At 50.2% G+C, this 12,683-nt stretch overlaps 2 protein-coding genes across 2 annotated transcripts; both read right to left on the bottom strand.

The window, feature by feature from the left end:
• Window positions 1-8,016: 8,016 nt before the first annotated feature.
• LOC107276836 (uncharacterized) lies at window positions 8,017-9,000 on the bottom strand. Its single transcript, XM_015783196.3, has 2 exons — window positions 8,391-9,000; window positions 8,017-8,303 (listed from the first exon to the last, which is right to left on the bottom strand). Exons 1-2 carry the CDS (start codon window positions 8,998-9,000, stop codon window positions 8,017-8,019), a joined length of 897 nt encoding a protein of 298 aa, XP_015638682.3.
• Window positions 9,001-10,903: 1,903 nt separating this feature from the next.
• Window positions 10,904-12,250, bottom strand: LOC4339519 (uncharacterized). The gene has a single exon (XM_015783601.3). The coding sequence runs from the start codon at window positions 12,098-12,100 to the stop codon at window positions 11,099-11,101; it is 1,002 nt and encodes a 333-aa protein (XP_015639087.1). The 5' UTR covers window positions 12,101-12,250; the 3' UTR covers window positions 10,904-11,098.
• Window positions 12,251-12,683: the final 433 nt, after the last annotated feature.

The following is a 12,683-nucleotide window of genomic DNA, read 5'->3' as shown; positions in this document are numbered from 1 at the left end:
CCATTAAGCTCGGCCGAGCCGCCCCAGATCCCTTGGGCCGCACCCTAGCCGCCCGAGGAAAGTCTAAATTTCCTCCCTCCTTCCTTTTCTTTCTCTTTTCCAAAAAGGATTTAATTAAATCCTTTTCCGTTAGACCAAAAATCCAATAATCTTAGAAATTCAATATCTTCCCAACCGTAAATCCGTTTGACTCCGTTCAACTTCCAAAATTCATCAAATCTCGAGATCTATCTAGTGGCACGCTTAGAGGTCATTAATAGGGCTTTATTTTCGCTGTTTGTTGAGTTGTCCCGTTTCGCGTGTAGTTTCGGAGCCCGAAGACCCGCAGTGCGAGGATTTCGAGGATCAAGCTCTAGATCTCGAGCAAGGCAAGCCACCTTTGAACATCTTGAGCCTATATTTGAAATTTAATTATGTTGCTTGCAAAATATTATGCATTGATAGGATCACACTTAATCTGTTGTCCCGTCTGCGAAGCAGATTGGCGGACTTACCTAATTTGTCGCATTTGATCCTTCCATTGTTAATTGCTATACCATGTCCCCTTGTAACCACCCAGTTGCGCCTCGATACTCGCGCACTCTGTGCGAGTATCGACGGTCGCCTTCAAACTTAAAATCTGAGTAACAACTTGGGTAAAACTGGAGTTTTACAAAAGACTTGGAAAACCCGACACTTGGGTCGGTGCTTGCGAACTAAATGAATTTCCAAAACCGCGGACCGGGGAACGTACCGGGTGTACGGTTTCCCGCTCTCGCACTTAAGGACCGATTCCTTGGAATTTCATCCAAACATAAGACAAGTACGACCACATGGGTGGAATGGGACACCCCTGGCTGAGTAACTAGCTCATCAGGGGAGCCTTGATGCCGAGAGACATGTGGATTCGCCGGGGTGGTGTCGGGGAGGACCCCTGGGCTTCCTGGCACAGTATGGTCTGGGACCTAACCTGTTGTTGGTCTGGGACCCCTCTCGTCGGTATATGGTAAACCTGTGTCGGCTTTCGAAATGCCTTGTCATGAAAGCTTGGAGGTCTCCCGACGTGGCTGATCCCCACGGGCTGGGTGACCCGGGTTAGTAATGTCGTGTGGGTAAAGTGTACCCCCTCTGCAGAGGTCATTAAACTGTTCGAACAGCCGTGCCCACGGTCACGGGCGGATGTGAGGTGATTCCTAGCGTAGTTTTGTTTGACTACTGCTTGTGAAATTACTGTTGTGAAAATGGGTTCGATGTTTGAAAAATCAGCAGCTGACGGGATCAGCTAGGCCCTGGTGGCCGTTTGAAAAGTTGTTGGCCCGGGTGGCCGTTTAAAAAGTGGTTGGCCCAGGGTGGCCGTTTAAAAAGCTATTGGCCGGGTGCCAACCTTGTTTCAAAATCTAAAGACTGATACATTGCACATACTCCGACCGGACGAGACGCACTGTCTCATCCGTGTCGTTTGAGAAGCACTCACTTAGTTGCTTTTAGAAAAGAGTTCAAATAAAATCAATTGCAAAAACAACAGCCATTCCTTGAAGCCTGCATTAAACACTTATTTCCCCTGGCTTGCTGAGTACTCCCGTACTCACCCTTGCTCTATATAAATATTTCCCCCCCCCCTCAGTTGCTGAAGAAGATGAAGCGGATCCTGCTGATGAGGAGTTCTTCCAGGAGCAAGCCGGCTACGATGAGTTTTAGGGTTTCGGCCTAGTTCCCAAGTCGCGCCTGTGATTGTTTGGTCCAAGTCCTAGCTTCCGTTTTCCTTTTGTAATGCAGTTGTGAGCTCAGGATCTGTCCGCGGCCCAACATGACTGTACTTCTACTCTATAATAAAGAGACCTCTGTTGCTGTGATACTCTGTCTCCCTGTGATACCAGCACTGTTTCCTGGGACTGGTATCGATTAACAGGTTAATTTGGAGCGTCACGGGCTAGTTCCGGTCGGGACTAGTTCGGGGCGTGACAGTGGCCTGAGCCTCCGAAAGCTCAACCATGCGAGTCAGCACTGGCTGAGACTCGCTGTACGGACAAGGGTACCTGGCGTCTGAGTGGCCAGAAGGAAGGCGTGGAAGCTGCCGGAAGGCGGAGCCTCCGAGACGGTGGCTGTAGTCGTGGGCCAGGCGACGAAGCGCAGTCCAGGAGAGGTCCTGGTACGCGATCTGGAGAGTGGGCCTGGCCACGGTGAAGTGGTGTGGACGAAGGCCGGCTCCGTGTATACCTCCACGGGGGTAAAGGTACACAGAGAGCTCACAGTGAGGGGGAACACGGTCCACGGAGTACCCCGTGTACTCGGGACACGAGAAGCCAAGGAAACGGGCGAGGTCACGAAGCTGAGCGACGTGGTGACCCTCACCAAAACCGTGGGAACTGAAGCTGGCGTTCACTGCCATCTACAATTTTGAAAGAGAGAAAGATCAGTAACCATTTTAGAAACAAACTATTGAAAAATAAAGAAAACAAAAGAAACCTTAGCTTTTCGCAAGTAGTTTTGAACTTAGTATCCTTAGGGTCGTCCTAAACGTCGGGTTTCGCCTTAGGGCCAAGCCTGTGCTCTGATACCATCTCTTGTCACGCCCCGAACTAGTCCCGACTGGAACTAGCCCATGACGCTCCAAATTAACCTGTTAATCGATACCAGTCCCAGGAAACAGTGCTGGTATCACAGGGAGACAGAGTATCACAGCAACAGAGGTCTCTTTATTATAGAGTAGAAGTACAGTCATGTTGGGCTGCGGACAGATCCCGAGCTCACAACTGCATTACAAAAGGAAAACAGAAGCCAGGACTTGGACCAAACAATCACAGGCGCGACTTGGGAACTAGGCCGAAACCCTAAAACTCATCGTAGCCGGCTTGCTCCTGGAAGAACTCCTCATCAGCAGGATCCGCTTCATCTTCTTCAGCAACTGAGGGGGGGGGGAAATATTTATATAGAGCAAGGGTGAGTACGGGAGTACTCAGCAAGCCAGGGGAAATAAGTGTTTAATGCAGGCTTCAAGGAATGGCTGTTGTTTTCGTAATTGATTTTGTTTGAACTCTTTTCTAAAAAGTCTAAGTGAGTGCTTCTCAAACGACACGGATGAGACAGTGCGTCTCGTCCGGTCGGAGTATGTGCAATGTGTCAGTCTTTAGGATTGCAACAAGGTTGGCACCCGGCCAACAGCTTTTCAAACGGCCACCCGGGCCAACAACTTTTCAAACGGCCACCCGGGCCTAGCTGATCCCATCAGCTGCAGATTTTTCAAACATCGAACCCCTTTTCACAACAGCAATTTCACAAGCAGTAGTCAAACAAAACTACGCTAGGAATCACCTCACATCCGCCCATGACCGTGGGCACGGCTGTTCGAGCAGTTTGTTAACCTCTGCAGAGGGGGTACACTTTACCCACACGACATTACTAACCCGGATCACCCAGCCCGTGGGGATCAGCCACGTCGGGAGACCTCCAAGCTTTCATGACAAGGCATTTCGAAAGCCGATACAGGTTTACCATATGCCAACGAGAGGGGTCCCAGACCAACAACAGGTTAGGTCCCAGATCATACTGTGCCAGGAAGCCCAGGGGTCCTCCCCGACACCACCCCGGCGAATCCACATGTCTCTCGGCATCAAGGCTCCCCTGATAAGCTAGTTACTCAGCCAGGGGTGTCCCATTCCACCCATGTGGTCGTACTTGTCTTATGTTTGGATGAAATTCCAAGGAAATCGGTCCTTAAGTGCGAGAGCGGGAAACCGTACACCCGGTACGTTCCCCGGTCTGCGGTTCTGGAAATTCATTTAGTTCGCAAGCACCGACCCAGGTGTCGGGTTTTCCAAATCTTTCGTAAAACCCAAGTTTTACCCAAGTTGTTATTCAGAATATAAGTTTGAAGGCGTCCGTCGATACTCGCACAGGATGCACGAATATCAAGACGCAACTAGGTGGTTACAAGGGGACATGCTGTAACAATTAACAAGGAAAGGATCAAATGCAACAATTTAGGTAGGTCCGCCAATCTGCCTTGCAGACGGAACAATAGATTAAGTGCGATCCTATCAATGCATAATATTTTGCAAGCAATATAATTAGATTTCAAATATAGGCTCAAGATGTTCAAAGGTGGCTTGCCTTGCTCGAGATCTGGAGCTTGATCCTCGAAATCCTCGCACTGCGGGTCTTCGGGTTCCGGAACTACACGCGAAACGGAACAACTCAACAAACGGCGAAAATAAAGCCCTATTAATGACCTCTAAGCATGCCATTAGATAGATCTCGAGATTTGAGGAATTTTGGAAGTTGAACGGAGTCAAACGGATTTACGGGTGGGAAGATATTGAATTTCTAAGATTATTGGATTTTTGGTCTAACGGAAAAAGGATTTAATTAAATCCTTTTTGGAAAAGAAAAAGAAAAGAAAGGAGGGAGGAAATATAGACTTTTCTCGGGTGGCTAGGGTGCGGCCCAAGAGATTTGGGGCGGCTCGGCCGAGCTTAACGGACCGGCCGGCCCAAGACGGCCCAAGCGCGCGCGCGGGGGGGAGGGAGGAGAGAGAGGGAGCCGGTGGACCGGGTGGGACCCGCTTGTCAGCGGCTCGGCTCACCGTGCGGAGGGTGCGCACGGCGCACGCGCGCGGGTGGGGTTGGGACGCGGTGCACGCGCGCGGCTCGCGGTGGACGTGGATGCGGCGGGCCCACGCGCAGCCTCACGGCTCGCGGTGGAACGCGCGCACGGGGAGGGACCGACCGGGGTTGGCTCGACCCGGTCTAGGCTGAGCTGGCGCCGACGTGGCGCCTACGTGGCTGCCACGCAGGCCGGCGGGAGGTAGACGACGACCCGGCCGCGAATGGACGGCGGGTGGCGGCGGCGAGCGGCGGAGCGAACCACGGTGATACAGGCAAAAGCGAGCACACCGGGCGGTTGCACGGGACGAGGGGAGACGAGCCAACGGCTCGGATTCGCCGGAGGTTGCTCGACGGCGGCGGATTGCGGCGGCGGCAACCGGCGGCGAGGGAAGAGGGAAACGGCGATGAGGCCACGAGGGGCCGATTCCCGGCGGTGAGAGCATCTACGCGGCTTCGGGAACTCGACGCTAGCGTCGGATTGGGCGGAACTACGCCGAGCGAGGCCGGCGACGAGCGGGTGCTACGGAGCTCGGGCGGCGACGGCGGCGAGCACACGGCGAGCGACGGCAACAGTCGGGGCGGCGCCGGCTAACTACGGGGAGGCTACTCGAGCTACTACCGAAATCTAAGGGGAGGAGATGGAGCGAGGAGGAAGAACGGAGAGAGGCACTACCGTGCGGGTCGGGGCGCTGTGACGAGAGGCCGACGGCGCGGGAGTAATCTCTCCGGCCTCGGGCCGGGGAAGAGGAAGGAGAGGGCGCGGCCGGAGTCCTCTTCAGCGTCCTTGCTCGTGCCAGCTCCTCCGACACGCGCAACGACGATCGGCGACGGCGAAACAGAGGGCGGCAATGGCGCGGAGGCGAAAATGAGGGAGTTTGGAGGGGGAGGGCTTGGGCTTAAATGGACGGCAATGTCGGTTTGGGAGAGGGGAACCGACATTGGACGGTTAAGGCGCGAGCTGGCGCTCGGCGCTTGCAGCCAAAGCGGCGGCAGGAGGATGACGCCGGCGAGGAGGAAAAAGGGGAAAAGGAGGGGGAGAAAGGGGCTTGCCCCTTTGCCGATTCGGGAAAAAGAGGGGGAGGGGAACGGGAGCATCGCGGCAGAGGGAGGAGGGGCGCGGCTCCGTCCCTTGGCGGCTTGCGCGCGGAGGGGCGGGGGCCGGGCGATGACGACTGCGATGACGGCGGGGCGGTTTGGAGCGGAGCGGCGACACTGGCGACAGGCGCGTGCAGAGGCTAACGGCGGCGGCGACCGGGCGGTCGGCCACCACGGCACGCGCGCGCGGGAAGCAACGGGCGGCGTCCGCGCGGGCGCGCACACGCTGGCTCGCGAGGACGAGCGGCTGCGCGGCTGCGCGGCTGCAGGCGCGGCAGAGCGAGGGGAAAGGGAGGGGGCGCTCGGCGCGGCGGCTTACGCGCACGCGCGCGCGGCGTGTGGGCGAGGCTGAGCGGGGGAGCGGGGAGAGAGGCGCTCGGGGCGGCGGCTTACGCGCACGCGCGCGCGGCGTGCGGGCGAGGCTGAGCGGGGGAGGGGAGAGATGGGAGAGCGCGAGAGAGAGAGAGAGAGAGAGAGAGAGAGAGAGAGAGAGAGAGCGCCCGGGGAGAGAGGGGAAGATGGGCCGAGGGAAAATCGGCCCATCGACCCTGGGGGAGGCAAAATGGACTTTTGCGGAGGAATTTGATTTGGAGGGATTGGATTCGGAAATGAACTCGACGATAGATCGGGTATTGAGATCTTGAGATGGCACAGACACTAGACAACAAGCAAAGAAACAAATTTCGCAATTAGGGTTTTTAAGAGATAATTTTCCCGCTAGGCGCCACGACGGAACGGGCGCTACATACTAGTAGTTCCATGATCTACCATCAAATTCAACCATATACACTGTTGATTTTTTAAAATATATTTGACCGTTCGTCTTATTCAAATAAATTTATGTAATTATTAATTCTTTTCCTATTATTTGATTCGTGTTAAATATATTTTTATGTATACATATAGTTTAACATATTTCACAAAAAAATTTGAATGAGATGAATGGTCAAACATATTTAAAAAAATCAACGGCGTCAAATATTTAGGAATGGAGGGAGTACTATATTGCTAACATAATTTAAACAAAGCAAACCCCGATGGAAGGGTGTACAAAAACAAGCACACGAAATAAACCAAAAATTAGTTTAATATGAAATAGTTATCAAAAAATTTGAAAAAAAAATGACAGCATAGATTAATATGAAATATATCACTCCACAAATATGTAAGACCAAATTAAACTTCTATAAGTTGGAACAAAAAGAACAACATAAACTGAAAATAGTTATCGTATATTCGCAGCTATGCTGTTATTTTTGTTAGAACTTGTACAAGTTGAATTTTAACTAGTATGTTTATGGAATGATATATTTCATATTAATATATCTTGCCATTTTTTTTAAATTTTTTTATAACTATTTAGGTGGCATGTACGAAACGAGGGAATATCCCTGCGAGAGATGAAATCACTTTTTCCCGAAATAAACATACATTATTTTACCTCAAAAGTAAAAGAAATAAATATTCTCCCAGCGTGTGGGAGTCCATCATAGTGAGTGTTCAAGGTTCACTATTTCAATGTCAGTTTCTCAATTCTCCCGGCGTCAAATCCTTATTGGTCTGAATGAGAATGTCAATCCTTCTTGACCTGAAATGGATTTGTTGACCAACTCGAGAAAAACAGACCAAATACAAAAGGAAGCGGTCAGCAATGCTGCAAGTAACTCGCGTATAAAAACAAGACAAGAAACAATAAAGCTCTGTACCATGTATTTGCTCGGCCATAGTTATTCTCAGAACTCTTATGCACTAAATTTTAAAGCAAGCTCAAATTTAGATGCACAAGACAGCAGAAACACACAAGTAGCAGCCGCACAAACATTAAGATAGTGAAATGGCAAGTGGAGAAAAGAAACACAATACGGTCTGCAATGAAGTGCTGGATGCAGGGACGCCGGTGGGCGGACGACGCATCGCGCGCTGCCGCTGCCGGCCGGTCTCCCGTCGCCGCCGCGTTTATGGAAGTCGCGTCTCCGCGTGGCCTAACCCGCACCTGACATGGATTGGACCGGGCTCGTTGGGCCGGAGGAGAAGATGGTTTCGGTGGAATTTGAGGTCACCCACGATGTCCAGGATTTATTTACTTTTTTAAACCTTTTTTTTATCTAAGTGGCATAATGCTTGATATGTTTTTCCGTATAATAAAAATATAAGAATGGACAAAATACACACCACATTCAAATCCAGCTGCGCAACTTACAAGAAATAATATATCATGAACTACTTATAGCAACGAGACTCAAAGACAGAGGCTCTAGATAAACCTAACGTAACAACCACATATGTATGAATGGTTGTATCTTTAAAAGTCTAAATTAACAACCGAAAGAATTAATAGCTAGCACATCCTTGACTGATCATGGCACGTGATTAGCCCAGGAGCAAGCTGGTTGCATAGCTCTTCGTAGGTAGAGAAGAGCACCCTATCCTTGGCGCCGGTGCGATGCCGATTGGTGTGCGCGCAAAAATACTTGAGCTGATCAAGCATGCGCAAACCTAGTGTCTCCCCAAGCAGTAGGAACAACCAGTTGATACGCTCCTTCTCGGCGGCTATCACTGGACGCATGCATTTCTCATGGCCGCAATTGTCGCAGTTCGGCACGACGGGGTTCATCCACCGCGCCTGTGCGCGGTCATTCATATGTTGGTAATTTTGACGGAAGTAGTTGGACACCTCTTGAAACTTGGTGGCAATGTCGTATTTGATCATTTTGTGTGTGTCGCAGCGCCTGCACCGAGCCTCGCCTCGGATGGTTTTGATGTCACGGCGAGTGAGCTCGGCGAGAGAGTGGTGTTTGGCTGCTTCATTGGTAGCCCAAGGATATGGTGGATCTGGAGGAGCATTACCACCGTTGTTGTCGTTGCCGCCACCGTTCGGGACGTTCGGTGCGACGATGTTGCCAAGTGCCTCGTTGTCGTCACCACCGCCGATGCCGCTAGAGCTTGCCATGGACACATTGCTTTGACGTAGAGTCGAGGAAGATTGTTGATGGAGGTGTGATAGGCTTGATGATGACGTTGAAGTTCCAAGGAAATTGAAGCATGGGAATACCGGGACTGCACCGTTGGGGATCAAAGATCGGGAGGCCACACAGGCAGCCGTCGCCGGCCGCTCCTCGGTGGACGTCATCACTGTCGGAGCGCGAGAAGAGTCGTCGTCGTCGTTGACGCCGCCCGTGGTATCCCCGTAGACCACCGGAGCAAGCGACAGTTTCAGCCAGTTGTCGTCCTCGCCGCTGCCGTCGTCGTCCATGGCGGCCTTCCTCTTCTGTCCGGACGACGACGAGCCGGCTCCCTGCACCGCCGCCGCCGTCTTACGCATCCTTTCAAGTAGAAGTGACAGTCCTAAGTATTTTATGGGGAATTGGGCCTGCAACATTGGGACGCCATCAAGGATGGAGTCTAGATCAATGCTTGCACACTTGATTACCGCCACCTGCGATTTTTACATGTTTGTGACCAGTCATGTCGCACGTCCAAAATACACGAGAATATCGGTGAAGGCCGGGACATCCTCTCTAACAGGGTTTATAAAAACCACTGCGTCATCCGCGTACATGGAGATTCTGAGGCGAGCCGCTCTGCCTCTCATTCGGTGTATAATTGATCAAAGCAAATATCGGATCATTGTACTTTTTCTTCATATTTTTTACACCAGACAACATCGATCGCTTGTAATAAAGAAAGATTAAAATTCCAGCATCCACTGCCACAAAAAAGATTGACATCCATCTATGAAACGTAAAAGGCATTGTGTTTTTGGTAAGTTTTTGAATTTCGAACAGCTTTCATCTGTGCGCAGTCCCATTGTTGTTCTAGTGCACCCCATTGTTGTCTGTGTTTGTTGAGCTTTTGTTTTGTGCGTACAAAATAAAACGTTTGTATTGGGCTTTGATTAACCGAAATTTTTTTATATGATAATTAATAACCCATTAGTTAAATCTGAATTTTTTTAATATGATAATTAATAACCCATTAATTAAATCTCTGGTAAATGTATGTGCGTAATTAGGAAATTAGGATGGACGCTGTTTTTCGTAGCGTCCAGCTGTGAGACGCTATTCGGGAGAGTGCGGCTGTGTTTAGTTCACACCAAAATTAGAAGTTTGGTTAAAATTGAAATGATGTGATGAAAAAGTTGAAAGTTTATGTGTGTAGAAAATTTTGATGTGATGAAAAAGTTAGAAATTTAAATAACTTTAGTACTATAAACACGGCGATGTCTCCACGTAAGACCGATCATATATATAGGTGCACTCAAACCAGTTCGTCTCCACGTAAGACCGATCGGCTGCCGCATATGTGCCGCTTGCTCTCGCGATTGCATACTGGGGGACGCATCCTTGTCGCCGTAGGCCTCAGCATAGGCGATCGACACGTACGCTTGCCGTACACATCTGGCGCGACTAGCTTGCCCGCGGAGCCTCGCCGCGGGCTGCCGCCTACTGCTTTATCGTGATTTCATGACTACATCCATCTAGTCGCCTGCCCTGAAGTTCCTAATTAACGTTGCTTAATTTTACCTTTGATTTGCTTGCTTTATCAAGATAATTAAGCTTAATTAGATCAATCGTTCTGTCTGATGTAAGGACTCCAGTCTAGCTTAATTAGCATACACTCTCTTCATTTATAAAAGTTACACATATTACTTTTATCACCAAGAAAAAAAAATTAAATCATCTTAGATGTTATAAAATTAAGAAATAAATATAAACATGCAACTAATGAGTATTTAGATGAGTATTCAATTTATCTCTTCATTTAAATCTTAAATGTATTAAGTAAAAATAAAAACAACTTATTTAAAAAAATTTAAATGTGAAATATGTCTTAACTTTTATGGACGGATGGAATACGGCAGATGTAGAAAGTGGCAGCGGTTGTGGACACGGCACTAGCGTGGAACGGTGGCAGCTGTGGACTCCTCGTCACCACGGCGTGTGTTCGATCGTTGAGGCGGGCGTCGTCCCCGCGCATCGAGGAGGTGCCGCGCGCCGAGAATGAGGCATTCCTTTTTGCTTCTGCTCGTATGAGAGTGAGACCGAGGCGACCGGACGGCCGGGACAATTCGGCTCAATGATTTAAACCAATTATTTAATTAACTCATTGGTTATTAATTATTATGTTCAAAAAATTCAGTTTGATTAACAAACATGATAAAATAGGATATATGCGCTCTACATGACAACACGAGCTATATCCTAGGGTGAGGAATCCGGCTGAAATTCAGAAAACAGTACACACCTACATTCAAAATTCAAATTCAGTTGCACAACTTACAAATAATATAGAGAAATAATATATCGTGAAATACTTATAGAGACGAGACTAAAAGATAGAGACTCTAGATGAACCTAATATAACAACCACGGCATGGTTGCATCTTTAAAGTCTAAATTAACAACCGAAAAAATTAATAGCTAACGCATCCCCAACTGATCATGCCCCGTGATTAGCCCAGGAGCAAGTTGGTTGCATAGCTCTTCGTAGGTTGAGAAGAGCACCCTATCCTTGGCGCCGGTGCGATGCCGGTTGGTGTGCGCACAGAAATACTTGAGCTGATCAAGCGTGCACAAACCCAGTGTCTCTCCGAGCAGTAGGAACAACCAGTTGATACGTTCCTTCTCAGCGGCAATCACCGGACGCATGCATCTCTCATGGCCACAACTATCGCAGTTCGGCACGACGGGATTCATCCACCGCGCCTGCGCACGGTCATTCATATGCTGGTAGTTCTGGCGGAAGTAGTCGGACACCTCTCGAAACTTGGTGGCAATGTTGTAGACAATCATCTTGCGAGTGTCGCAGCGCCTGCACCGAGCTTCGCCATTGATGTTGATGATGTCGCGACGAGCGAGCTCGACGAGGGAGTGGTGTTTGGCCACTTCATTGGTAGCCCAAGGATACGGTGGATCCGGAAGAGCATTACCATCGTTCTTGTCGCCGCCGTTCATGACGTTCGGTGCCTCATCGTCGTCACCACCGCCGATGCCGCCGCTAGAGCTTGATGTGGACGCGTTGCTTTGACGTCGAGTCGAGGAAGATTGTTGATGGAGGTGCGATAGGCTTGATGATGACGTTGAAGTTCCAAGGAAATTGAAGCATGGGAATATCGGGACTGCACCGTTGGGGATCAAACCGGCGCGCGCCGATCCGGAGGCCACACCGGCGGCCGTCCCCGACCGCTCCTCCGTCGACGTCATCACTGCCGGAGCGCAAGAGGAGGAGTTGTTGTCGACGACGTCGCCCGTGGGATCCCCGTAGTCCACCGGAGCAAGCGACAGTTTCAGCCAGTTGTCGTCCTCCCCGCGGCCGTCGTCGTCCACGGCGGCCTTCCTCTTCTGTCCGGACGACGATGAGCCGGCCACTCCATTCGCCGCCGTCGCCGCCGCCCACGGTGGCGAGGACGCCTCCCTCCCCATGACGACAGAAGAGAGGCGCCGATCACTCCTCACTCGATCGATCGACGACCACGCGACGACGCGGCCGGCTTGACTACTCTCCGGCTCTCCGATGTTTGTTGGTTGTTGGTTGGTCGGGGCCGACTGCCGAGGAAATAGTAAGCCTTTCTGTTTCTTAATTTTGAGATTGGATGATGATGAGTATATATCGATGGAAACCGATCAACTGAACGATATACTCAATGCGATTCTCGGGCACCACGCGTTCGCACACCGCACAGAAAATTTTGCGCGTCTCTCTCGCTCGCTCGCTCTCAGCGCGTTAAACGGGACGTTCGCTCTGCCGATCAATAGGATGAGTACATGCGTGCGTGCTTCCCGGTCTGATCTTGTTAATTACTTGTTTTTTTCCATCTTATTGATTGATTATTGTTTTTTTTTCATCTAACTGCATGCATGCGTACTGCTTCCCGGTCTGATCTGTTTTTTTTTCTTCATCTTATTATTGTTTGATTTTTTTTCCGAAATGTTGCGAGGATATAACATATGGGTTGTAGATGGTGTGAACTGGAATATTGCATGCGTGCATGCAGATACGTAATTC

Source organism: Oryza sativa, chromosome 5, assembly GCF_034140825.1.
Source record: "Oryza sativa Japonica Group chromosome 5, ASM3414082v1".
Classification (NCBI taxonomy): Eukaryota; Viridiplantae; Streptophyta; class Magnoliopsida; order Poales; family Poaceae; genus Oryza; species Oryza sativa.
This window is presented reverse-complemented; position numbering and strand designations above follow the sequence as displayed.